Source organism: Gopherus flavomarginatus, chromosome 4, assembly GCF_025201925.1.
Source record: "Gopherus flavomarginatus isolate rGopFla2 chromosome 4, rGopFla2.mat.asm, whole genome shotgun sequence".
Classification (NCBI taxonomy): domain Eukaryota; kingdom Metazoa; phylum Chordata; order Testudines; family Testudinidae; genus Gopherus; species Gopherus flavomarginatus.
The window spans coordinates 133,017,454-133,045,375 of record NC_066620.1 but is presented as its reverse complement, the minus strand read 5'-3'; the positions used below and the strand labels follow the sequence as shown (position 1 = coordinate 133,045,375).

General features: G+C 44.3%; 1 protein-coding gene across 2 annotated transcripts in view; it reads right to left on the bottom strand.

The window, feature by feature from the left end:
• The window catches only part of AK9 (adenylate kinase 9), a 247,445-nt gene that overhangs the window by 185,586 nt on the left and 33,937 nt on the right, over nt 1–27,922 (bottom strand). For both annotated transcript variants that reach the window (XM_050951342.1, XM_050951343.1), the window contains exons 8-15: nt 26,627–26,752; nt 22,120–22,194; nt 19,145–19,243; nt 12,449–12,588; nt 12,190–12,370; nt 5,777–5,921; nt 1,477–1,608; nt 519–560 (exon numbers count right to left, since the gene is read on the bottom strand). In XM_050951342.1, the coding sequence (XP_050807299.1) occupies nt 519–560; nt 1,477–1,608; nt 5,777–5,921; nt 12,190–12,370; nt 12,449–12,588; nt 19,145–19,243; nt 22,120–22,194; nt 26,627–26,752 (940 nt within the window). The remainder of the gene's footprint in view (nt 1–518; nt 561–1,476; nt 1,609–5,776; nt 5,922–12,189; nt 12,371–12,448; nt 12,589–19,144; nt 19,244–22,119; nt 22,195–26,626; nt 26,753–27,922) is intronic.

The following is a 27,922-nucleotide window of genomic DNA, read 5'->3' as shown; positions in this document are numbered from 1 at the left end:
TTACACCTGTGTGCAGTGGCACGAGGCAACAGAGGCCCAATGGGTAAAGCTGAGGGAAAAATCTCTGACAACTCTGCACAAGGCTCACGCACATGTACAGTGCAATGGACATGTGCAATCACTCCAAGAACACAAATTCTAGCTGTTTCTATGCATTCCATCTATAGTACATACATTAATTTCCATCTTCAGTAATTTTAATATGATGATATATCTGTAAATTCTGAGGCATCCTATGTATCACCGAGGGCCTGATTGGCTCCACAATCCTTACTTGACATAATGGAGGGTTGCTGAAATGGGCCCCGAGTTCTTATATTAGATAAAGCTCCCACCATTTAATCACATATCTTATATAAAATTGCTTACATGTCTTACAACACATGCAAGTAGTGTCAGGCAGAGACTAATGACTACAGAATTAGACCCAAAGTTTATATCAATTACATGCATGGTACAATAATTACCTGAATTATATTTCAAGCACTTATGTGTTTGGGTGAATTAATCAGTTTTACCTGATGATTCAGCTTCTTGTTCAGAAGAATTGTCAGTCTTTTCTGTGTGAACATAAATATTAATATCTATTAACAGGGCAACACTAATTCATTTGTTTATATATAATTTAGTTAATTATACCTTTAGAATGTTTTTACATAACAACTCATATTTACACAGCTCCAACTTCCATTCCTTCACAGCTCACATCGCCTACACCCAAAACATTCTCCACCCATTCCTTCCTACCCATATCCTATATCCATTACAACATATAAAAATTTAGATAAAGTCAATGGCAAAGTATTATAGCTGGATTGGTTGTGGAGGGTTATGCAGTTGTGTGAATTGGGTTTGTGGTATGTGGAGAAGATATGGAAGAGACAGAGCTGGGTACTCAGCGTGTGAGAGTGGACAATGAGTATGTGGTGTGGAGGGATTGGTCAGGTATGAAAGAAAAGTAAGCTGGATTGTGAAGGCTGTGAGTTGAATGTGAAGGAAGTCTGAGACTGACATGGACATGTGAAGATTGTAAAGAAGGTTGAATCAGATGCATGCCTTCTAGAAGCATAAAAGTTGCACGTGTATCAACAGAATAAAGTCATTTGAAGTATTGCTAGTGTATGCACCACAGCCCTTATTACCTTTTTTCTTAGCCACGTATAAAAAACTCTTGTGCTACAGAAAAAAAAAGTGTATGGAAACATCAGACTTTTCACCAAAATGCATGCCTAACACCTATCAAAGTCAATGGGATTTTTTTGCACATGGAGAAATGTAGCATTCCTATCCTCACTGCTTTCAGAACAAACTACAAAACTCATGTTTTCAGTTTAGCTTTTCTGCAGAACAACAAAGAAGGAGATTTAAAATATTCTGACAATGGAGATGAGAAAGAAATATATTTTCTTTTTTGAATATAAGGCATTTGGATAGCACATAATGGTTGTGGGACAAAATAGATAAATATTTCTTTACCTTTGCTGGTGTCAGATCTTGTATCTCTACTCTGCTCTTCTATGCTTCTTTCTTCCTCAGGCTTAGTGGCCTCACTTTCTTCATATTCATCTGTTTCTTTGTAACTACCAGTTTCTTGGGCATCTATTGCAGCTGTGAAATATCATTTACAGAAGTCGTAGCATAAGACAAAAAACATATTTCTTTGAAATTACTTCTTTGACCCTAATTTCAGTAACTATTTGTCTTGAATAAAAACAGAAGCAAAATACTGTACCTGAAAAAGTTAAAAACCAAAATAAAAAAGGAAAAAGCATTTAAAAACATTATATAGCACACTTGATGTGAGCATCTCTATAATCTTGATAGAGTGCAATGATTCTAAATATTGTCAAACGTAGAATTTATTTATTTATTTGGAACACAGAATGTCCATGAAATATGATGCAACTGCTGGCTTCCTCCCCACAACTTAGCATGCTGGTAGCCTCCATGAAGTCAAGAATACTAGCAGCAGGGGCTTAGACAACAGCAAGAGAGGAAATCACAACATCTGCAACCACTGGGCTCCTCCATGAAGTTAGAAATACCACCAGCCACCTCCACCATCCCCTCAACCCTCTTGTGCAGAAACATCGTTTTCCCTCCTCAATTTTCTTGAGATTGAGATCTGACAAGAAGAGGGAGCCCTTTGTACCCTGTTCTGAGGACATTTCTTTGTGTGCTGTGCCATGACAGCTTTGCTTTTCTGATCCCCATGTGCATGATGGCCAAAAAAGTAGAGTAAAGCTGTCAAGAGCTGCAGAATTGGAGGTCTGGGATCACACTGGAGGTGGGAGCCTTATGTTCTCAGCTGTGATGGGCATAGGGAGATAAAGCAAGAGGGGACTGATATCCGTGTGAAAACCAAATTGTTAATACTTATTAAATCACATTAGTTCAACATTGGGTCTTATTTAAAAGCACAGGGCAGTGATTAACAGTGACCCTAGTTAGAAGCTCATACTGTTTAGTACAGGTCGGTGGTTAACAGAATCATCATGATCCATGTTCTAATCATGGAGGAGGCACTTGATTTTTTTTGTAGTGGTGAGAAGCAGTAGGTGACTCAGCTGTCCTTGTTCTAGTCAGTCAATGTGAGCTCCATGTAGAAAGTTTGTAGAAACACACTTCACACTGACATTCTCTAGCTTCATTCAGTGCACAAAATCACTAAAAAGATGAGGAGAGTGCGGCAAAAGATGATGAATGGATATAGGACATTCTCATTAGTGGGTTGATATCTCAAAACCTTCAGTAAAGCTCATCCAAATTTGAATGGATGTTTTCATTGGTTACTTAATGTACTCCTAAAAAGAAGACAGGGTTATTCACCTTGTGCAGTAATTGAGGTTCTTCAAGATCAATGTCCTGTGGTTGCTCCACTGCAGGTGTCGGAGTGACCCTGTGTCATAGATCGGAGATTTTCTGTAGCAGTGCTCAGTCGGGGCACGTGTGCATAATAGTCATCTTATGGTGCCATTGGCATCTCATCTAGCACGTGCATGACCCGACCCCTTCAGTTCTTTCTCTACTGCAGAGCTTTTTTAGCAAACTCTGAAGTGGAGAAGAGGAGGGTGGCTGGTGGAACATACATCCCAAAGAACCTCAGTTACTGCACAAGGTGAATAACCCTCTCTTCTTCTATGAGTGATGTCCCTGTGAGTGCTCCACTTCAGATGATTGTAGAGCAGTGCCCCACTGTGGATGGAAGGGGCTTCAGATTCACGTGTATTGTTGCAGAGAGCACAGTAAGACCTATTATTGCATCTGACAGAGAACTTTGAGTGATGGCATAGTGATGTGCAAAGGTATGCACAGAAGCCCAGGTAGCTACCCTGCATATGTCAATTAGAGGTACATTGTTCAAGAAGGCTATAGACATTGCTATGGAATGTGTGGAATGATATCTGATCCCTCGTGGGGGTTTTGTGTTATGCAGTCGATAGTAAAGTTGGATACATGTGGAGATCCATCTGGATAGTCTCTGGGTTGATATTACACATCCTTTGGAGCATTCTGTTGTGGAAATAAACAGCCTTGGAGATTTCCAGAACCGCTTGTTTCTGTTCACGTAGAACGCTATGGCTTGCCTGATGTCATAGAAATCATAGAATATTAGGGTTGGAAGGGACCTCCGGAGGTCAACTAGTCCAACCCCCTGCTCAAAGCAGGAGCAATCCCCAGATTTTTGCCCCAGATCCCTAAATGGCCCTCTCAAGGATTGAACTCACAACCCTGGGTTTTGTAGGCCAATGTTCAAACCACTGAGCTATCCCTATGTCTAGTGTATGTAGAATGGCCTCTTGTGAGTTCCCACGTGGTTTGGGGTAAAATGTGAGGAGGTGCATGGGTTGATTTATACGAAAGGATGTTGATATTTTAGGTAAAATTTTTGGGTGTGGTCTCAACATGACTTTGTCCTTAAAGAATATGACATGTGGGGATCAGCCATTGGTGCCCCAATCTCACTTACTCATATAGCTGAGGTGATTGTGACCAAAAAGGCAACTTTCATAGATAGATGAAGGAGTGAGCAGTTCACCAAGGCTTCAAAAGAGACTCCGATGAGGCATATAGGCACAAGGTTTAAAACACATGTGGGTGTAAATTGTTGGACTTCCGGGTAAATGTTCTGTATGCCAGTGAGAAAGTGTTTAGTAACTGGGTGTGCAAATATAGAGGGTCCCTCAAACTTAGGGTGAAAGGCTGTAATAGCCGCTAGATGAACTTTAATTGAGCTTATGGGTAAGTCTGATTCCTTCAGTTCATGTCGTCCAGTATGAACGGGAGTAGCGCTGTTACTGCAGTCAACTGTTTTTGTTGGCACCATGGCAAGAATCAATTCCATTTTTGGAGATAAGTATTGTGAGTGGTGGATCTCTGGCTATTTAATAACGTTTCACTTGTTCTGAGCAGACTAATTCGTCATATTGGAACCAAGTAGGCGCTACACTTTGAGATGAAGTTTCTCCAGATTTGAGTGCAGTGTCCTGCCTTTGTTCTGTAAGAGGAGATCCACCCACAGTGGAAGAGTTTGGTGGGGCACAGACCACTATACACATCAGGTAAGATTACTATGTTTGTGTGGGCCACATTGGAATTAATCAATATGATATGGGCCCTGTCAGTCTGTATCTTGCGAATTACTTTCGAGATTAGTGGTATCGGTGGGAATGCATACATGAATGACTCATCCCATGGGATGAGGAAGGCATCCCCCAGTGACTGGAGTCCCAGTCCTGCCCTGGAGCAGAAGAGTGGGCACCTGTGGTTTACTGATGATGCAAACAGGTCTACAGAGGGAAAGCCCTATTTCTGGAATACTGACTGGAGGACTCTGTTGTTTATTTCTCATTTGTGCTCCTGGGAGAAATGTCTGCTTAGCATGTCCTCCATCATGTTCTGGCATCTGGGGAGGTAGGATGCCGCGATGGTTACATTGTGGAGTATGCACCATTTCCATAGTTTCATGGCCTCGGTGCCTAGTGAGTGGGGAGGAGCTCCTCCCTGGCAATTGATATAGAACATGGATGCTATGTTGTCGGTCAGTATCTGGATTGACCACAGCTGGTGAGTTTGGAAACCACAGCTCTAAGGCAGCCTCCCAGGTGGACAGCCCTCGAGCCCTGGGCCCTGTAACCCATGATCCCAGCAGCATGGCAGGCAGGCTCTGAGGAGTGGAGGAAATGTGGAACTGGGAACAATTTTTTAATGGAATATCAAAAATTTCTAGCAACACTGAAATTTTCACCTCTAAAATTTTGATTTTGCAGAAAATGAATTTTGTGTTGGAAAATCATTCTGATGGAAAATTCTTGACCAGCTTCAGTCACAACCATATTCTGAAGCTCCTTAGTGCATAGCTATCACCCTCAACTCTAGAATATTTATATTCAATGTTCCACTTCGCCATTTCCCTCATTTGATCCCTATGTATCTACACATTTAATTAATATTTAACATATGACTTCCTTAAAATTCTAATTACAGTTTTTCTGGAAAAGATTCTGGCTTGAAAATAAAACTGTGGAAAAGAACACAGCTTAATACAACATAGCATAACCATAGAGTAGATACGCCTGGGTAAAACAGTGAAACCCAAAGAGCAATCCCATGCTTTGTGTAATTACTTTCCAAAACAACTTTACAACTCTATAACCATGATGACATTTAAATGTGCTGATAGAGGGTTTAAAATATTTCCAAATAGTAGCTGCTTTATTTAACTCTTCTAAAAGCAAACAAGACAGCCCAAAAAGCTGGGAAACACCTTATTTACCTTGCTCTTTTAACATTTTTTCTATTTCCAGCTTATTTTTCACTTTTGTAATAGCAACATCTATTGCATCAATACGAGCTTGCTCAATGATTTTTTCCCTTGCTTCTTCCATGCATGGTTGAATAAGTTTGTCCATATCAAGAACCTAAAGAAAATATTTGAAAACATAAAAATAAATCTAAATAATTAATCTTAATAAAATTTGATACATAGATAAACATGCGCACAGATTCAGGCACAGATCACCCAATTATGCAGTCAGTTACAATAGTAATTGTATTTGGAAAAACTGCACAGATTTCAGTGAAAGCAGCATTTGTCTCATCATTTGTTTGTGCAGTGAGTTATTTAAAAGTTGTTATGAATTTTTCTTCTCTTATGTGCAAAGATAAGACACAGACTCTCCACACAGTTAATGTAAATAACTGACAACTATCTTCCCCGTAAGGGAAAAATTAGAAGTATCATAATTGTAACCTCCAAAATAGGTTACTTTCCTGTAACTAGGTTTCACAAAATTACTGCATTTTTTCCACAAATCCATATATTTTGAATGTGTGCACTAACGACCCACTAAGAACATAAAGCTAATTAAATGGTCTCAGCATCTCTCTCAAGAAGATATGTAGGAGGAGAGAAGTGTGATCCAAACCATGCAATGTTCTGAGTGCCTGCTGAGAACCCTCTAAACATTATAATCAATGAGAGCTGTGGATACTTAGCACCTCTCAAACTCTGGCCTTGTATATTTAAGATAAAAAAGACAGTTACTCACCTTGCAGTAACTGAGGTTCTTCAAGATGTGTGTCCCTGTGGATGCTCCACTCTAGGTGATGGTGCGTCCCGGCACCGTTGATCAGAGATTTTCGGTAGCAGTGCCTGGTCGGGATGCATGCACTCAGTCAGTATCTCCCGTCTCATTGGAATCTTCCTGAGTGCATGCGCCCCGCACCCTCCTCAGTTCCTTCTCTACCGTGGAGAATCATACTAGTACTCCAAAGTAGAGGGGAGGAGGGCAGGGAGTGGAGGAGGAGAAGCACGAGGGGAGAACTCCAGTTGCTGTTGTAAATCAAGTTCGCCGTCAGTGAAAGCCAGTTCAGGTGGAGAGAGTGGCGGTTCAAAAAGTGAGCCCTGTGTATCTAGGAGAGGAGAGTGAGGCTCAGGTGGCACTGAAAGGTCACATTGAGTGAGAAACTGTTGCTCCTGCTCCGTGGGCTGAGCTGAGCCTGCTCTCTGCTCCAGCGCATTAGCAGGAGAAAGTGAAAGTGACAGTAGTGTTGCAGATTGCTTGGAGGTGCCCTGCAGGTGGTCTGCTGCTGGTGCCCAGGTGGAAGATAGGCTCGGTGCCAACGTTCTTCTCAGTGCCGAGGAGGGGCACACTGCCGGCACCGCGTCCATTTTAGGTGCCAAGGAGGAGCGCGCTGTCGGCACCACATTCGTTGTAGGTGCCGAGGAGGAGCGCACTGTCGGCACCGCGGCTGTTTGCGGTGCCGAAGGGACCGGTGCCACGAGGACCTTCCCAGCATGGGAGGTCGGGTCCTTGCCTCTGCGCTCTGTCAGAGCCGTGGCTGAGGCATTAGAAAAAGCTGAGGCACCTGCCTTTGGCGCTGTCAGCACAGAGGGTAGGGCTCTCGCAGGAGATTCCCTACCCTTGTTAAAGTCTCTCCTCTGAGACTGTTCTGCTTCTCGCCTCTGCTCCAGGGAGGGTGAAGCAATGCTCCCAACTGGTTTGGATCTGGCCGGGGAGCGTGTGGGAGCGGGTTTAACTTTCCCAGTCTCTGAAAGCGGCTGTAAGGATTTTTCCATCATCAGCCTTTTGAGCCACAGGTCCCTGTCACGACGAGCTCTTGACTTGAGACTCGTGCAATGGAGGCACTTCACGGGGATGTGGGTGTCCCCGAGGCACTTCAGACAATGTGAGTGCCCATCTGACTGTGGCATGGAGTCCTGACAGGAAACGCACCTTTTGAATCCTGAAGCTCCTGGCATTATGAATTAGAAATGGCAAGGGAGAGTGTCTCAACAGCAGACAAGCCTGAGGGAATTTTTTTTTAACTAAGTAACTAACTATACTAAAGGAAGGGAAACCACTGGGATGCAACTAATAATTATTTCTATGTTCTTTGTTACTGTTTCCTACAGAGACCAGCAAAGAAAGGCAGCACTGCCCTGAGTCCTGTCTTAAGCCGAGGACGGTTGAGAAGGAACTGAGGAGGGTGCGGGGAAGATTGCAGCGAGATGGGAGATACCAACTGAGTGCGTGTGTCCCGACTGGGTGCTGCTACCGAAAGTCTCCAACCAACGGCGCCGGGATGCACCGTCACCTAGAGTGGAGCACCCACAGGGACAGCACTCCAAGAAGAAGATTAAATTTTGTTTCAATTTTCTCTATTTCCTCCAATAAGGGCTGCCTTACTAGTCTATACTCATACAGTCACAACATGTATACAGTTAACATAAGGAAAGATATTATACTAGTAAAGATAAATTACTACATGAAAGTATTAAGGTATACTACACTGCATAGTAAACCCAAACTCCGACTATGTTTAAGCTCAAGCACTCTAACACATTCCAGTATCCTCTCACAAAGCGGGCTGGCTGGCTCACCCAGGGTTCTAAGTATGAGCCCGTGTTCTGCTGTAGCATGCGTCCAAGCCCACCCATTTAGCAGTGAAGATGGCAGTAGCAGAAGCCCAAGCTGCAAGGCTTGTATTCAAACATGCCAGCAAGTTAAAGAAGTATGGGCTGGACGAATGGATTATAAGGTGGATAGAAAGCTGGCTAGATTGTTGGGCTTAATGGGTAGTGATCAATGGCTCCATGTCTAGTTGGCAGACGGTATCACGCGGAGTGCCCCAAGGGTTGGTTCTGGGGCTGGTTTTGTTCAATATCTTCATTAATGATCTGGAGGATGACGTGGACTGCACCCTCAGCAAGTTTGCAGATGACACTAAACTGGGAGGAGTGGTAGATATGCTGGAGAGTAGGGATAGCATACAGAGAGACCCAGAGAAATCAGAGGATTGGGCCAAAAGAAATCTAATGAGATTCAACAAGGACAAGTGCAGAGTCCTGCACTTAGGACGGAAGAATCACATGCTCTCGTACAGACTAGGGACCGAATGGCTAGGCAGCAGTGCTGCAGAAAAGGACCTAGGGGTTACAGTGGACGAGAAGCTGGATATGAGTCAACAGTGTGCCCTTGTTGCCAAGAAGACTAACGGCATTTTGGGCTATATAAGTAGAGGCATTGCCAGGAGATCGAGGGACGTGATCATTCTCCTCTATTCAACATTGGTGAGGCCTCATCTGGAGTACTGTGTCCAGTTTTGGGCCCCACACTACAAGAAGGATGTGGAAAAATTGGAAAGAATCCAGCAGAGGGCAACAAAAACAATTAGGGGGCTGAAGCACATGACTTATGAGGAGAGGCTGAGGGAACTGGGACTGTTTAGTCTGCAGAAGAGAAGAATGAGGGGGGATTCGATAGCAGCTTTCAACTACCTGAAAGGGGGTTCCAAAGAGGATAGAGCTAGAGTGTTCTCAGTGGTACCAGATGACAGAACAAGGAGTAATGGTCTCACGTTGCAATGGGGAAGGTTTAGGTTGGATATTAGGAAAAACTTTTTCACTAGGAGGGCGGTGAAGCACTGGAATGGGTTACCTAGGGAGGTGGTGGAATCTCCTTCCTTAGAGGTTTTAAGATCAGGCTTCACAAAGCCCTGGCGGGGATGATTTAGTTGAGGATTGGTCTTGCTTTAAGCAGGGGGTTGGACTAGATGACCTCCAGAGGTCCCTTCCAACCCTCATATTCTATGATTCTATGATTCTGCCAATGATATCCCACAATCCTCTCACACCAACATACTGGCCAAGCTGTGGTGTTAGGAGAGCAAGATCCATTACTTTGGCAGCAGTACTAGAAACCTGCATGGTTATGAAGCCACAGAGGCTGGTGGTATTGGGGATCCACCATACTGGTAATCAGGCGTGGGAACAGAGTAAGTACCACAAGACTGCCTATTGCAAAGCGAAGGATGGGGATGGCGTGTCAGGGAATAACTCAGCTTGCTACCCCTACTACAAGGAATTTGACTGATTGTTGGGAACTGCACACAGAACAGAGTCAACCATCCTGCATGACAGTCTGCTGAGCAGGGATGGCATGCTTATAAACCCAGGAAAAAAGGAAGCAAGGACAAGGAACACTCCTGGAAGAGAGTCTGGCGTTGTGCAGAATAGACCACAATGCTGCCACCTGGCTTAGATCAGGCTACACAGGAGGATCAGACATTGGACATCCTGGGTCAATATCTGGAGGACCTGTTTGGGGATGACACTGGGGAGCAGTCTGCAGAGAAAGAAACAGCACAATAAACCCCGGAGCCAGAGCCTGGTATGTAGCAGTCACCATTTTTAGTGTTATTGCTATTAAGAATGGGGGGGGGGGGATTTCCAAATTATGCCCAATATAATTGTCATTACATGCTGGGTGTGTGTGTGGATTTTGCATGTGCTGAGGCCAGTAGCCATGTCATTTTTTAAAACCACCTCAGCCTGACGCCATTTGAGATGTAAGATGGATTCCAGGATTGGAAAAAAAATTAAACAAGCAGCAAGTATTAACTTTTTACTAGAAACACAGTTATTGTTTGAAGGAGGTTTGGAGTATTAGCCTTCTGAAGCACAGATTCATATTTTCTTTTGCATGTACAATTCTGTTTATAAGTTGTCTATGCCAGAATGCCCTCCTGGCACAGCTGTAGTCTCCTGTGTTGCCTGGATTAATCAGTCCTCTTTGCAGTGGTGAATGTATTTAGTCTCTGGGGCCAGGGCCAGTGCAAGGAAGTTTTGCCCCTCCCTCCCCGCCCTGAGGCGCGCCCCCCCCCACAGAAGTTCCCCGTCCCCATGGTAGCTCCCCACCCCCTGGCCCAGGAAGCCCTGCAGTAGCTCCCCACCCTAGCTCACCTCTGCTCCGCGTCCTCTCCGAGCATGCTGTCCTGCTCTAATTCTCCTCCCAGGCTTGGGCCCCAAACAGCTGATAGGCGCCACAAGCCTGGGAGGCGAGAGAAGAGAAGCAACGATTGCACGGTGGAACCCCTGGGCTGCTGGCAGCGTGCTGACCCAGGGGAACCCCTGGGCTGCCGGCAGCAGCTCAGACTCCTTCTCCCTCCCAGGGCAGCGGCTGCTCAAATGCTTAAAAATTTTTTTGGGGGCACTGCTTTTTGGCGCCCCCAAATCTTGGCACCCTAGGCAACCGCCTAGTCCACCTAAATGGTAGCACCAGCCCTGTCTGGGGCCCCGTAGTGGGGTGGACCCCCCCCTCGATCCTGCCTTGAAGGGTTAAAAACAGCCCTGGGAGGGGGCTATGGCTGGAGAAAGCAGCTTTTAGGCTAGGCTGATTGGGGGAAGTGGCTGCAGTCGGGGCCATGCCCCAAACAGACTCAGCTGGACCTATAAAGGCAGAGAAGCCGGGGCAGACAGAGTGTCTCTCTCTGCTTTCAGAGAGAGAAGGGCCTGGCTGCAGGGAGATAGAGATACAGTACCTGAGTAGAGCAGGGCTGGGGAAAGGCTGAGGAGCTCCAGCCTGGAAAGCCCCAGGTTGCAGCCTAGCATTGGACTAAAAGGTACTGGGGGTTGCAGAGGGCAGCCCAAGGGTAGACAAAGGCAGCAGGTCCAAACTCAACCTTGCCAGTGATGAGTGATTGATACTGCGGTCTGCCCCAGGGTGTGGGGGCTAGATGATGACTGGCAGTAGCCTGATACTGAGGTGAGGTGAGGTGGGGATAGTGGGTGGGGATTCCCCTAGGAGTGGGAGACCCTGAGAGAGAGGGGTTACTGCCAGGGGGCAGCACCCCAGCTAACAGGGCACCGGGGTCTGGGAGGGACACAGGGACTAGAGGACGCTCCGGAGCTGGAATGAGCTAATTCCTGAAGTCACCAGCAGGAGGTGCCGCAGGGGTGAGTCCGCACCTCTACAGGCCCCGTCTGGTCATGGCATGCTGTCTGAGCTGTTGCAGTACTTGTCAGAATGGCCGACGTTCTGGCCTGGATAAAGGGCAGATATGAGGTGTGTGTATCAATGCAAAGTACATGCTCAAAGATGAGCTTGGAAAGCATGGGTTTGCATGCGCAGATACATGAATATGGGTCTACTATGCGGTGTGGACACAGCCTTAGTGGAATGAGTGGGTGGCATGCATCACTGTTTGAGATCAGACATATCGATAGCCTTCAAATCAACCTGCTGCGACTAAAGACCATCTGAACAATATGTACTGCTTTTAAACAGAAGTGAAGAGCTTATGTATGGTATCTTACATCTAAAATCCTTACTACTATTCAAATAACATTCTAAGATCTGGAAGTCTAACCCTACAAGTTACTTAAAAATATTTATATATACCCACCTTTCCTTTATATTTGTTTGCAATCCAGTTACAAAGAGTTGTTTTTCCAGACAATGGAGGTCCAAATACTACTACTTTACAAGGAGGAAGTGGCATAGGTGGTAGCAGATAGGGACGTGGATTCAACATAAATTCTCTCAATGCTTCTTGAGATGAAAATAAATACATTTTACCTAGGAAACTTTAAAAAATTGAAAAATATACATGGTTAATCTTAAAACATAGATCTAACACCCAAATCATACCAAGTTCTGCTTACCTGACAGCTAAATCTGGAAGCCCCATTACAATGTTACCCTCTTTTAAAGCTACAGGACATGCTCGACCCCACCTACTTCTGCACCATCGGTATCTAGGTGCTATTATTTTGAAGGATGAAAGAGTCCGGAAAAGTTCATCCTGTTAATTAGAACAACAATAAAAGTATGTGTACTTTTTCCCCTATATTTTTTATATGCCCTATTTTGTGTAGCTTAACATTTTGAAATATTTTCTAAGGAAGTGAGTATACCCTTCTTAAAGAACTGTTGCACTGTGCTTAGTAGCTATTTTAAAACCAAAATTTGTGAATTCTTTAAGTTTTTTTCAGACTAGCAGTACTCCACTGTAAGAAATAACTATCTGAGATATTTCATTTTTAAACATAACCCTGTTTTTTTTAAATGATTTGTTGTAAAAACTAATATACATTTTTAAAAGAGCATGAAGCACTGATAACTTACATTATATCTTTAGAGCTGGCATTACTAAAAGACTCAATAATAAACTAAAGGAAAGTTTTAAATGCTAATTTTAAAGAGAGGAAGCGAGTCATAGGAGATGGGGAGAAAGAGAAATACATTGGACAGTACAAGTAATCCCGAGCTAAGGAGATTGGTATTGAAGGGGCAAAAAGGAGACCAAAAGCTGAGGAGATGCAAACACTTGAGTTCTAGGTTTATGGAATGGAAATGCCAATTATGATATATTGGTTGTTTGATAGAACTATTTGCAAGGCATATCAAACAGAGGATGGGAATCATATTCATTACCAAAATTACTTTTTGTCTTTCTCAATACACAGGAATCTTACTCATTCTCAGGGTCTAATAAAGATGTATTCTGTGAAAATATATCTTTTCCTGTAAAAGTAACTATAGCCAGGAAGGTCTCACTAGCAACTTTTCAAATCTTTGATGATTTGGTGACACAACAGGAAAGATCACTATGCATGCTTATTAGTATAAAGGATGTCAAAAGATATCATACTGATAAGCCTTAAGAATTGTCTGTCTGTAAGACATCTATGTTCTCAGTTGCACACAGAAGGGGCCCACAGGACTTATCTTTTTCAGGAGATCTCCCTACAGAAATCACACACAATGATGAAAATAGAAGAGGTCAGCAATAATCTACCTTATTTCTACTTTAATGTGGAAAGTAAAATGTGTTTGCTTTTAGGAATTGAAGCACATAGGGTTTTTATTTTTTATCAGGTATGTCACAAAGCCTCCGGGGGGGAATGGAAATGGTATGAAACCAACCTGCTGATGGGATTTTTATTCTTCGACCAATTTTTTTTTTCAAAAAATCTGTTTTTATGAAGTATCAGAGGGGTAGCCGTGTTAGGCTGGATCTGTAAAAGCAGCAAAGAGTCCTGTGGCACCTTATAGACTAATAGACGTATTGGAGCATGAGCTTTCATGGGTGAATACCCACTTCGCCGGATGCATATAGTGGAAATTTCCAGAGGTAAGTATATATATACAAGCAAGAATCAGGCTGGAGATAATGAGGTTAGATCAATCAGGGAGGATGAGGCCCTCTTCTAGCAATTGAGGTGTGAACACCAAGGGAGGAGAAACTGCTTTTGTAGTTGGCTAGCCATTCACAGTCTTTGTTTAATCCTGAGCTGATGGTGTCAAATTTGCAGATGAACTGAAGCTCAGCAGTTTCTCTCTGAAGTCTGGTCCTGAAGTTTTTTTGCTGCAGGATGGCTACCTTGAAATCTGCTACTGTGTGTCCAGGGAGACTGAGGTGTTCTCCTACAGGTTTTTGTATCTTGCCATTCCTAATATCTGATTTGTGTCCATTTATCCTTTTACGTAGGGACTGTCCAGTTTGGCCAATGTACATAGCAGAGAGGCACTGCTGGCATCTGATGGCATATATTACATTGGTGGATGTGCAGGTGAATGAACCAGTGATGGTGTGGCTGATCTGGTTAGGTCCTGTGATAGTGTCGGTGTCGCTGGCGTAGATATGTGGGCAGAGTTGGCATTGAGGTTTGTTGCATGGATTGGTTCCTGAGTCAGAGTTACTATGATGCAGTGTGTAGTTACTGGTGAGAATATGCTTCAGGTTGCCGGGTTGTCTGTGGGCGAGGACTGGCCTGCTACCTAAGGTCTGTGAAAGTGAGGGATCATTGTCCAGGACGGGTTGTAGGGGTTTTAGATGGGGAGTATATGTGATGGCCAATGGAGTTCTGTTAATTTCTTTCCTGGGCTTGTCTTGTAGTAGAAGGCTTCTGAGTACACATCTGGCTCTGCTGATCTGTTTCCTTATTTCCTTGTGTGGGTATTGTACTTTTGAGGACGCTTAGTGAAGATTTTGTAGGTGTTGGTCTCTGTCTGAGGGGTTGGAGCAGATGCAGTTGTATCTCAGTGCTTGGCTGTAGACAATGGATCGTGTGGTGCTGTTGTCGTCATGAACAGGTCTGACTACCAAAAGGAGGCCGCCAGACAACTCTCCAATACCAAATTCTATAGGCCACTTTCCTCAGATCCCACTGAGGAATACACTAAGAAACTGCAACATCTACTCAGGACACTCCCTACACTAGCACTGGAACAAATAAACACACCCTTAGAGCCCCAATCAGGGTTATTCTATCTACTACCCAAGATCCACAAACCCGGAAATCCTGGACGTTCCATCATCTCGGGCATTGGCACTCTCACTGAAAGACTGTCTGGATATGTGGACTCTCTACTCAGACCCTATGCCACCAGCACTCCCAGCTATCTCCGTGACACCACTGATTTCCTGAGAAAACTACAATGCATTGGTGACTTTCCAGAAAACACCATCCTAGTCACCATGGATGTAGAGGCTCTGTACACAAACATCCCACGCACAGATGGAATACAAGCTGTCAGGAACAGTATCCCTGATGATGCCACAGCACAACTGGTTGCAGAGCTCTGTGCCTTTATCCTCACACATAACTATTTCAAATTTGATGACAATATATACCTCCAAATCAGTGGCAGTGCTATGGGTACCTGTATGGCCCCACAATATGCCAACATTTTTATGGCTCACCTGGAACAATGCTTCCTCAGCTCTCATCCACTCACGCCCCTTCTCTACCTATGCTACATTGATAACATCTTCATCATCTGGACCCATGGGAAGGAGAATCTGGAGGAATTCCACCACGATTTCAACAGCTTCCACCCCACCATCAACCTCAGTCTGGACCAATATACACAGGAGGTCCACTTCCTAGACACCACGGTGCAAATAAGTGATGGTCACGTTAACACCACCCTATACCGAAAACCCACCGACCGCTATGCCTACCTTCATGCTTCCAGCTTCCATCCCGGACACACCACACGATCCATTGTCTACAGCAGAGGTCGGCAGCCAATTTTTAATGACATGCTGGGGCCTGCCGGGACCCCAGCGTGCCATTAAGAACTCTGCCGATGCGGCAAGCCGCAGGGTCCGCACTCCCAGGCCGGAGTGCCTGGCTGAGCACAGCAAGCCCCCGGCCCCTCCCCCGCCTTCTCTCCACTTCCCCCAGAGCCCTGCTGCTGTGCACAGTGCTCTGGGGGCCGCAGCTGTGCGCTTCTGCGGGGCAGAATTTAGTTCCATGGGGAGGGAAAGACGCTCCCTGCTCATCTGGACCCCTGCCGTCGCGCGCAGCCCCGCCCCACCCCTCAGAGTGCTGCACGCACAGCGGCAGGGCTCCAGATGAGCGGGAAGCCTCATGGTAAGGAGTCCGGGGCTGGGGAGGGTTGGATAAGGGGTGGGGCAGTCAGAGGACAGGGAGCAGGGTGGGTTGGATGGGGGGTGGGATCCCGGGGGGGGATAGTTGGGGCAGGGGTCTCTGGAGGGCGCAATCAGGGAGCAGAGGGGGTTGGATGGGGAATGGGAGTCCCGGGTCTGTTTGGGAGGTAGATAGGGGTCAGGGCAGTCAGGGGACAGGGAGCAAGGAGGGTCCTGGGGAGGCAGTTAAGGTGGAAGGGGTCTCTGGAGGGGATGGTCAGGGGACAAGGAGCTGGAGGGGTTGGATGAGTCAGGAGTTCTGGGGGGGCTGTCAGGAGGTAGAGGTGTGGAGAGGGGTTGGGCGATCTGGGGGGCGTTGTATGGGTCCAGAGTTCTGGGGGTCCTGTCAGGGGGCAGGGAGTGGTTAGATAGCCATGGGAGTCCGGGGAGATCTGTCTGGAGGTGGAGGTGGGGGTGTGGATAAGGGTTGGGGCAGTCAGGGGACAGGTAGGGGGTAGGGTACTAAGGCAGCAGTCAGGGGACAAGGGGCAGAGAGGCTTAGATAGGGCATGGGGTCCCAGGAGGGGGTAGTCAGGACAAGGAGTGGGGGGGGGGAAGTCATCCAGTCCTCTGCCTGAGCCTTGCACCCCCACACTCCCTCCAGGCTCCTGCCCTGATCCCTGTACCAACCAGTCCTCTGACTCCTTCACCCCCCAGCACGACCCCAGCCCTGACTCTGGCACCCCCACACATACCTAGCCCCCATACCCTGACACCTGCACCCTCCTCACATGAGCCTAGCTCTCTGCCCTGACTCTTGCACTCCCCCATCCCCACCCTCCCCATCCCATGCACCCCGCACATCCCCATCCCTACCCTGAGCACCAAATGGGAGCTCCTGCACCCCTCACACCAAATGGGAGCTGCCCAGGTAAGTGTCCCCACACCCAAACCTTCTGCCCCAACCCTGAGCCCCCTCCCTCATTCTAGCTCCTGGCCAGACCCTTCACCCCCAGCCTTGTGCTCGGTCCACTCCCACCATCAGCTCAGTGCAGAGAAAGGAAGAGAATGGGCCAGAATCAAGGAGAAGGTAGGTACCCACTGTATGTGGGCAGGGCCGGGACCCCAGACCGGCAGCGGACTGAGAGGTCTGGCAGCTGGGATCCTGGCTGGCTGCTCAGCCCACTGCTGGTCTGGGGTCCTGGCTGCTAGCCCCGCACAGCCCGCTGCCAGTCTGGGGTTCTGACTGCCAGACCCTTCCCAGCTGGGATCCCAGCTGCAGGCCCCCCTCAGCCCACTGCCGGCCTAGATGAACAGAACCCCAGACCGGCAGCGGGCTGAGCGGGCTGGCGGCGTAAGATCAACATTTTTATTTAATTTTAAATGAAGCGTCTTAAACATTTTGAAAACCTTGTTTATTTTACATTACAACACTAGTTTAGTTATATAATATATAGACTTGTAAAGAGAGACCTTCTAAAAACATTAAAATGTATTACCAGCACACGAAACCTTAAATTAGAGTGTATACATGAAGACTCGGCACACCACTTCTGAAAGGTTACCGACCCCTGGTCTATAGCTAAGCACTGAGGTATAACTGCATCTGCTCCAACTCCTCAGACAGAGACCAACACCTACAAAATCGTCACCAAGCATTCTCAAAACTACAATACCCGCACAAGGAAATAAAGAAACAGATCAACAGAGCCAGATGTGTACCCAGAAGCCTCCTACTGCAAGACAAGCCCAGGAGAGAAACCAACAGAACTCCACTGGCCATCACATATAGTCCCCAGCTAAAACCCCTCCAACGCATCATCGGGGATCTACAACCCATCCTGGACAATGATCCCTCACTTTCACAGACCTTAGGTGGCAGGCCAGTCCTTGCCCACAGACAACCTGCCAACCTGAAGCATTTTCTCACCAGTAACTACACACCGCATCATAGTAACTAACTCAGGAACCAATCCATGCAACAAACCTCCATGCCAACTCTGCCCACATACCTACACCAGCGACACCATCACAGGACCCAACCAGATCAGCCACAACATCACTGGTTCATTCACCTGCACGTCCACCAATGTAATATATGCCATCAGATGCCAGCAGTGCCTCTCTGCTATGTACATTGGCCAAACTGAACAGTCCCTACGTAAAAGGATAAATGGACACAAATCAGATATTAGGAATGGCAAGATACAAAAACCTGTAGGAGAACACCTCAGTCTCCCTGGACACACAATAGCAGATTTCAAGGTAGCCATCCTGCAGCAAAAAAACTTCAGGACCAGACTTCAGAGAGAAACTGCTGAGCTTCAGTTCATCTGCAAATTTGACACCATCAGCTCAGGATTAAACAAAGACTGTGAATGGCTAGCCGACTACAAAAGCAGTTTCTCCTCCCTTGGTGTTCACACCTCAACTGTTAGAAGAGGGCCTCATCCTCCCTGATTGATCCAACCTCGTTATCTCCAGCCTGATTCTTGCTTGCATATATATACCTGCCTCTGGAAATTTCCACTATATGCATCCGACGAAGTGGGTATTCACCCACGAAAGCTCATGCTCCAATATGTCTGTTAGTCTATAAGGTCCACAGGACTCTTTGCTGTTTTTATGAAGGATTTTCTCTGTTTTTTCAACATAAGTCCAGTCCAAAGACTTCTTAATCAGATCCAATCCTTTTTACGATTAAAGGCACATGCTTCCCATACTTGTTTTACCTAGGGATATTTACTAAAGTTCTGATCTGTACATGGGTAAGTGTGAAAGTCATTTTTTTAAATCCACTTCTTTGCCACACTAGCACACTGTAGATGCCTCCAATGCTTGAATTTATAATCTTTGATGATAAAGCAGGGCATCTAAAACAAAGTTATCATAGCCAAAGTACATAATATAAAGAATAATGCACAAATACTGTAATTACTGCAGGCAATCAAATTTCTAAAAATGCAAATATCACACTTACAGTTTCCATCCCCTCTGAGAGCTCTTCTTCTGGGTTTTGAAGTCTGGTTATAAGAGCTCCATTTCGAAGGCCTGTGGATTGAAGCCGGGCTATCACTGACTAAAAAAAAAAAATTATCTTGAATAAATTAACATTTAAAATTGCTTTTGTGATCTGAAAAAATCCTTGATGTGTTTGAAAATTATAACTTGGTATTTATATATTGCCAGTATACACCACATTGCCCAGTAGTACAGCCAGGGGCCCTGTTACATATTCAGTAGAGTTCCCATTGGATGTTCAGGGGGCTAGACCATGCAGAAACCTTTTACTCCAGCCCTAACCTTCTTGCCTCTCCTCATGAAATGAGTCCCAGACTTGTAAATGGTCTAGAGCTGGGGAGGGATAGATAATATTGCAAAGGCTTTCTGCTCATTAGGGAGTGGGTGAGACCTGTATGCAAAGTGTTTTCATGGTGTGTTACAAAAGGAGTGAGGAGAGAATTGAAATGATTTCCTTTCGTGATCAGAATCTGTTTATAGACCTGGCAGTTAGTACAAGTTTTTGTTATTCATTAAGCAAAAATACATTGAAAAAGAAGCCTGTCAATGAGAATTAACTGATATTACAATGTATGTAAGATACAGGCTCCTGTCCTAGGTACAGGAAGTATGCATGCAAATATTCTTGAGATCAAGAAAGCAAATTTTGCCATGATGAGCATATAATGAGCTTTGCCATTATTCAGGGGTGGGTAGAAACAGATTGTGGGTATTATTGCATAACCAGATGATCTTTAATATATTAATTCATATTGAATCTCTCTATTTTACTGTTTTGATATAAATTTGGGACCCAATTCTGCAAACACACACGTGCTCAATTTTATTAAGTAAAAAAGTAATAAAATTAAGCACACCAAGTCAAGTAGTAAAGTTATGCACATGTATAAGTGCTTACTGGAGCATGGTCCTAATTTGTATTCAGGGGAGTGAGAATATGGTGAAATGGCAGTGATGGAGTACTGTCCATGAGGTTGAAGACACTTCCATCTTTTTCTTTACATCTCCTCCTCGCTGCCCCATATTGCAACAACCACCCGTCTGGCTGAAGCACAGGACAGGACTCCCATCATTGCTCATCAACACCACTTTTGAGTTAGGAGGAAAGTTGGTTATAAAGTGACATGAGAATTTAACTTCAACTACAGGGGCTAAGCACACAGACTCCGTAGAACTTCTGGGAAATGGAAAATACCAACCAGAAATGTAATCCACGTCTCGCTTTGCAATGCTAAGCAATGCCACAATGCCATTAAAAAATGGCTGAATTATTTTTTAGGTTAAGCTATGCTAAACTAATTCTGTAAAATATTGTATTGAATAATAATTGAAAAACATTTGTAAAGTATAATCCCATTTATCCAAAATTTCCACATTAACTGAATCCCTTTCTTGTCCCCTATATATCTCATGCTGGGGGACAAGGAAGGGATTTCGATAATGCAGAGGTTGAGATAATAGACCAGTGACTTCTGGACTGCAAGGAGGAAGAAATCCATGGTATGCCCACATCTTAAAACCACGTGCAGATGTGGTAACCCCATCTCAAAAAATATATATTGGAATTGGAAAAGGTTCAGAAAAGTGCAATAAAAATGATTAGGGGTATGGAGCAGCTGCCATATGAGGAGAGACTAATAAGACTTGACTTTTCAGCTTAGAAAAGAGACGATTAAGGGTGGAATATGATAGAGGACTATAAAATCATGACTGGTATGGAGAAAGTAAATAAGGAAGTGTCATTTACTACTTCTCATAACACAAGAACTAGGAGGTTACAAATGAAATTAATAGGCAGCAGGTTTAAAATAAACAAAAGGAAGTATTTTTTCTCACAACACTCAGTCTGGAACTTCTTGACAGAGGATGCTGTGAAGGCCAAGACTATAACAGGGTTCAGATAAGTTCATGGAGGATAGGCCCATCAATGGCTATTAGCCAGAATGGACAGGGATGGTGTCCCTAGCCTCTGTTTGCCAGAAACTGGGAAATGGGTGACAGGGGATGGATCACTTGATGATACCTGTTCTGTTCATTTCCTGTGGGACACCTGGCATAGGCCGCTGTCAGAAGACAGGATATTGGGCTAGATGGACCTTTGGTCTGACCCAGTATGGCCGTTCTTATGTAAGACAAGCCCCAAGCAATGGTAGAGGCAACCCTGCTGCTGAATGGCTCCTGCAGCTATGCAAGGGACCCTCTGCAGCCCAGACGTCATAGGAGGGAAGGAATGGGGCTGTGACAATGGAGCTGCAGAGGGCTCCCTGCTCTGCTGCAGGGCTGCTGACACCCAGCCCCTTCAGGTGCAAGGAGGAGGGAAGGCTGTAGTCCTGGCAGGGCAACGTAAAGGCTGGCTGGGGGTCTCTGCTCTGCTCTACATCTTGCGCCTACAGGAATTGGGTATCACTAGGTCTGTAGCAGTACAGGGAACCCTCTGAGGCCCGCTGTCATGCGAGTGAGTGATCAGGGCAGAACAGAAATCCCAGGTTAGCACTACCAGGAAGAGGAGCAGGCCCCCCTGCTGCTGAATGATTCCTCCCTTCTCCATTATCCAAACTCTCAGTTATCCAAATAAAATCTATATCCCCCCAGGCTAACTGGATAATCAAGAGTATAATGTAAATGCCTTTATAACTTCATCCATGCTAATAATGGTGTTTGTCAATTTAACAAATTATATTAAATGATGACTATGATCACCTGATGCAACATGATATGGCTTGTTGCTAAGATATGGAATGTTTAGTAAGCATAATCAGATTTCTTTTGGGAGTAACAAGTGGAACAGGCATCCCAAAGATGTTATTTTCTAGCAATAGCATCATGAGTTATAGAGCAATAACGTTGCCAATATCATCTTAATAGAGATGATAGCTACAGCACACAGGTTCTTTTCTAGTGTAAATTGTCTTAGTTTATGTGCAGCATACTTACTGCAAAGTGCTCATTTGGGTGCTTATTTCCATCCAGTTCAATAAGATACTGAGAATCTTGCTCAGCCATCATGTCCTGTATGTTTAAGAAAAAAGACACACATACACCCTTTAACTGAGTATGACCAACCAATTAATGACATTGGGTCTGATCCTGTTCACACTGAAGTCAGTAGCAAAACTCACATGAATTCCTGTGACAGTAGGATTCAGTCCATAGATGAAAAACAAACAGCTTTTAGACTGCATGACTAAAAGTCATGGGTATCAATCCAAAGGCTTCTGGAAAGGAACTTCTATTTTAATAGTGAAAATTAAATATCATGAACATCTCAAAATTATAGTTACAGTGAGGTCATAGATCAAATAAAAAATCATAGATCAAGCCCAACATATTTTTAAGTATCTAGAGAAAATAAGCTTAAAGTTGATATGACCTTCAACTCCTAATAGTCTCTGATAAAACTTTCTGCCCATAGTAGTCTAGGCTGCCAAGGTTGAGAGTTCTAATTGTCCTTAAGTTTATCAGATAAGTCATGGACCTCACTGCCTGGAGACTGGAGTTCTAAACCTGGTCCTGACACTGAATTTCTATGGGAATTTGAACAATTTACCTTTCTTAGCCTCAGTTTCCTCATCTAGAAAATTGGGATAATTATGTTTATCTACTTCATAAGGATGTTGTGAGGCATAGATAAACAATACTTGTCAAGTGCTAACTACAAAATATTGTTGCCCCTTGACCAGACTAGTTGGTCAATATTTGGGGCATTGCTAGGTTGTTTCCATCAGGAAGATACACTGATGATAGAGTCAGGTGCTTCTTTGGTGCAATCGTGTTTATTTACAAAGAAGGTATACAAAGTCCTGTTTCCCTGAACGCAGCAGAAACAAACAAGAGTCAGTTTCCTTGCTTCACAATTTCCATGCCTACCTTTCCAGCCACTACTCTGCCCAAAAGAAGCTCTTTCACTTAGATTCCTCTCAGGGCCAAACTGACACGGCTTTTCTGGCTCTCTCCTGGCTTTCTGCATGTGACCGCCACAGAAACACACAGCTACAACCAAAGAATGTCCCAGCCAATATGTTTCCAATGACTTCCAGGACAACAGCAATGAAACAGGAGGAGAAAGATCTGTTGAGAACTGTGAGGAGGAAGGTGGCAGAGAGGAGAGGAGAGACCTATTGGAGACTGAGTGCTGCAGGGGCCTCTTCAATAGTGAGGGTAGCTGTACTTCACATACTTCCCTATCTGGAATTATAGAAATAACCTTAGTGTATGTAATGGAATATTAAACTGTATTATACTGTTATGCCACTAGTAGACCATGTGTAAAATACCATTTTAAAAGTTAATCTTAGCCGTACCTGGCAGTGTATAAAATGATCTTATGCTGAGCACATCTGATGTGCATAAGCAAGCTATGTAGCCATTCCATATCAGGTACAGAAGTACATGACATGGTGTCAGAAGTAAACTAAGAACAGAAACAGGAGGAAAATAGCAATAAAGGTTGCACATAGAAGGAACAAAGCAACAGAGATTGCAGGATCTCATCAACATACCACTCTTCAGTGCCCCAGAGCACTTTAGCTTTGACAAACCTTCAGAATGGACTGACTAGACACAATATTTTGCCAGATTTCTCATTGCTACCAAGCTCCACAAGGAAACTAATGACACATAGCAGGGATCCGCAACCTTTGGCACGCAGCCTGTCAGGGAAATCTGCTTGCCGGCCGGGCTGGTTTGTTTACCTGCAGCATCCGCAGATTTGGCTGATCACAGCTCTCACTGGCTGCAGTTCGCCGTTCCAGGCCAATGAGGGCTGTGTGAAGCGGCGCGGGCCGAGGGATGTGCTGGCCGCCACTTCCTGCAGCCCCCATTGGCCTGGAACAGTGAACTGCGGCCAGTGGCAGCTGCAATCGGCCAAACCTGCGGATGCTGCAGGTAAACAAACCGTTCCAACCCATCAGCGGATTTCCCTTACAGGCCGCATGCCAAAGATTGCTGATCCCTGATATGCAGGTATCTTCTTTAATTTATGCTATGGGGAAGCAAGCAGAGCATAGTTAAATCCCTTGACTTTACTGAAGACAGTCACAAAGATGACTGTGAAAGGGTTCTGGCTATGTTTGATGCATGCTTTCTTTACCACAGAGAAATGTGGTTTATGAAACAGCGTGTCCATCAGAGAATTCAAGAGCCAGGGGAAAATGTTGAATGTTTTATAAGAGATCGGCATACATTGGTTGAAAACTGCAGGAATGCAAAAAATGAAAATAGCAGAGACAGGCTGGTTACTGGGTTAACAGATAAAAATATTTCAGAGTAGCCATAACTGAAGAGAGATTTAACACTAGGCACAGCTATGCTGAGAGCAAAGAAGTCTGAGCTGGTGAAACAGCAAAACCTAGAGCAACCTGACAAACTTGAAAAACCTGAAACTAGCTTAGAATCTGTAAAGAGACAATTGAGTGTTAAACGTCACTAGCATAAAACCCCTGAGGCAAGGAACTCCCAGGCTAAGAGGAACAAATTCCAGCCTGCAGGCACAAGGAGTGGAAAAAGTCACATAATGAAACATGTCCAACCAAAGACACACAATGTCATAAATGCATGAAATATGGACATTTTGGAGCTGTTTGGCACAGGAAAGCAGGCAGGGAATTGACTCATATTACAGACAATCAAGAGCCATTGTTTCTGGGATCTATCACTTATGATGACATACACCCTGCCTGGAGAATGAAACTGAATATTCATGGCAAGGCTATTGACTTTAAAATTGACTCAGGAACTCACATCACAGTGATCACAGAAGGGACTTACAATCACCTTTAACCCCTGTCATAAACAGATAGCTACGGGTTAATGTCTCTTTCACTTGGAAAGGAGTAACCTGAAACACCTGACCAGAAGACCAATCAGAAAACAAGACTTTTTCAAATCTGGGTGGAGGGAAGTTTTGGGTGTGAGTTTTTTGTTCTTTGTCTTGTGTCTGTGTCCTCTCGGCTCTGAGAGTGATCTTTCTGTCTCCTGCCTTTCTAATCTTCTGTTTTCAAGTTGTAAGTACAAAGATAGTAAGACAATATGTTTATATTGGTTTTTTTTTGTATTTACATGTGTGTAGTTGCTGGAGTGTTTTGAATTGTATTCTTTTTGGATAAGGCTGTTTATTCACTTTTTTTTCTTAAGCAATTGACCCTGTATTTGTCACCTTAATACAGAGAGACCATTTTTATGTATTTTTTCTTTCTTTTTATAAAGCTTTCTTTTTAAGACCTGTTGGAGTTTTTCTTTAGTGGGGACTCCAGGGAATTGAGTCTGCAGCTCACCAGGGAATTGGTGGGAGGAAGAAGTCAGGGGGAAAATCTCTTTGTGTTAGAGTTACTAAGCCTGACTTTGCATACCCTCTGGGGTGAGGGGGGAAGAGAGATTAGCTCTCTCGGTACTTGTGTTTCCAGGATTGGAAACAGGGAGGGTGGAGTCCCTCTGTTTAGATTCATGGAGCTTGCTTCTGTATATCTCTCCGGGTACCCAGGGAGGGAACACCTGGAGGGGAGGAGGGGGAAGGGAAATGGTTTATTCCCCTTTCTTGTGAGACTCAAGGAATCTGAGTCGTGGGGTCCCCCAGGGAAGGTTTTGGGGAGACCACAGTGAGCTAGGCACTGTATAAATCCCTGGCTGGTGGCAGCTTTACCAGGTCCAAGCTGGTAACTAAGCTTGGAGGTTTTCATGCTAACACCCATATTTTGGACGCTAAGGTCCAGATCTGGGAAAAAATGTTACGACAACCCCTTCCAGAGCTGATGTTGCCTGACACAGCTCTGACTAATCTTGGAGTTATTCTGAACTTTCTGGACCAGTTGACCACAGAAACTTATAGAGACAAAAGCTTTGCATTCAGAGGTATGTGATCAAAGGATCAGAGACCAGTGACCTTCTCAGCTGCAGCATATGTGATCGAGACCAACAGTGGAGAGTTCAACAGAAACTGTTGAAACCTACAGCTTGTTCCTCAGAAAGAACAATCAACAGAGCAAACCATACAGATGCAGAATAAGATGACAACTCCAAACCAACCACAGGCAGTCATTGCAACTAATGAACAGCCAGATGACCAAACTGTTATGTTTGAATAGTAAAATTAGAAAAAGAGCATGATTCAGAGACACTTAACAGACTGATATGTACTGAACTTCAAAGATAGCACGATAGCGTAAATATTGTAAATGGTAGGAAAGTAGAAATTAAAGGAGGAGATGTAATGGAATGCTAAACTGTATTATACTGTTTTGCCTATTGGAGACACTGTGACTAAAAGACCTTATGTAAAGCTAATCTTATCTGGATCTTATGATGAACACAGCTGGTGTATATAAGCAAGGTCTGTAGCCAGTCGACATTTGGTAAAATACCCAGAGTGCATAAAAATTATATAAAAACAAATGTTAAAAAATGATCTTCTAGTGTATACAACAATATTACTTTGTGCTGTTCTTACCTCTAGAGGATATAGCATGGTATCCTTATAGAGATTAACCCTGGCTCCTGCATTTTCCAAAAAATCTTCAGGCCTCTGCACCAAATGAGGCAAAATATCTGACAACATGATTGCATCCGCTGCTGCCTAAAGTAAAGAAAATAAATACTTTACTTCAGGCCCTGTAATAATAAATGCACTAAACCAAAGCTGACTAGATTGAAAAGACAAGAGTTAGAACCCTACTACTCTTTGTGTGTGGCAGAGTAATTTAAGGAGCCCTCTGAGGATTCCCCTAGTTGATAGTGATCCACCAGCTAACTTGGTAAGAGTATTTCCTGGGGATGGGAGGAGCTCCAGATACCTCTGGCCAACATCATAAGGCAGTGCACTCTAAAGGCATCCCAGGGGAAAGGGAATGAACGGGCCCCAGGATGAGGTGTAGGATCTATGCTTGCTTCTCCTCCCCCAAAGTGTATGGTACACTCCTCTGCTGCACCTGAACATTCAGCCCTTAGTATTCTCTACAAATATCTAGATGATATTTTCACCTTTAAAAATGTTGCACTGTCTCCCTAAGGTCTTGTCCAGACTAGGAAGAAAGATATTTTAATCAGCATGTTAGCTAATATTTATTGATGGGATACATTAAAAAAGAAAGTATGGTAGTAAGAGAACGGAAAAGTAAATGAGAGGAGGAATGAAGTTGGAAAATATTGAGGAGCTAGAGAACATAATGAAGTGAAAGGATAAGGGGGAGAAGGAAGAACAAAGGAAAAGAGAAAACAGACCTTGTAGATAATATAGAAATAGTGGAGTGAAGAAAGGAAGACGAAGGAGAAAATTCAGTGAAAGGGATGTAATAAGTTAAGCTTTTAAAAAAAATTTAAACAAAGTTGAGTGTCAATTTTTTAACAACTAAATATAGGGCACAATAAACAATACACAACTATTTTATTCCTTTAAACTTCACGGTCATGGCCTGGAAGCATGTCAGCATAGATATTTTTCATCTTGGTAGGTGTCAGATAAATGTTTGGAGCCCTGTCAAAAATAAATTCAAAATAGCCCCCAAGTATATTTTCCTCTTCCCTTTTTTGTCACCCTTTAATCCCTTTTCCACTTCTATTGATTTTATCTTTACTCATTAAGTTATCTGTATATATTACATTGCAAGTTTCTTGAAGTAGGGACCTTGTCACATTTACATCTGTAAAGCAACTTGTATACCTGTAAAAAGAACAGGAGTACTTGTGGCACCTTAGAGACTAACAAATTTATTTGAGCATAAGCTTTCGTGGGCTACAGCACACTTCA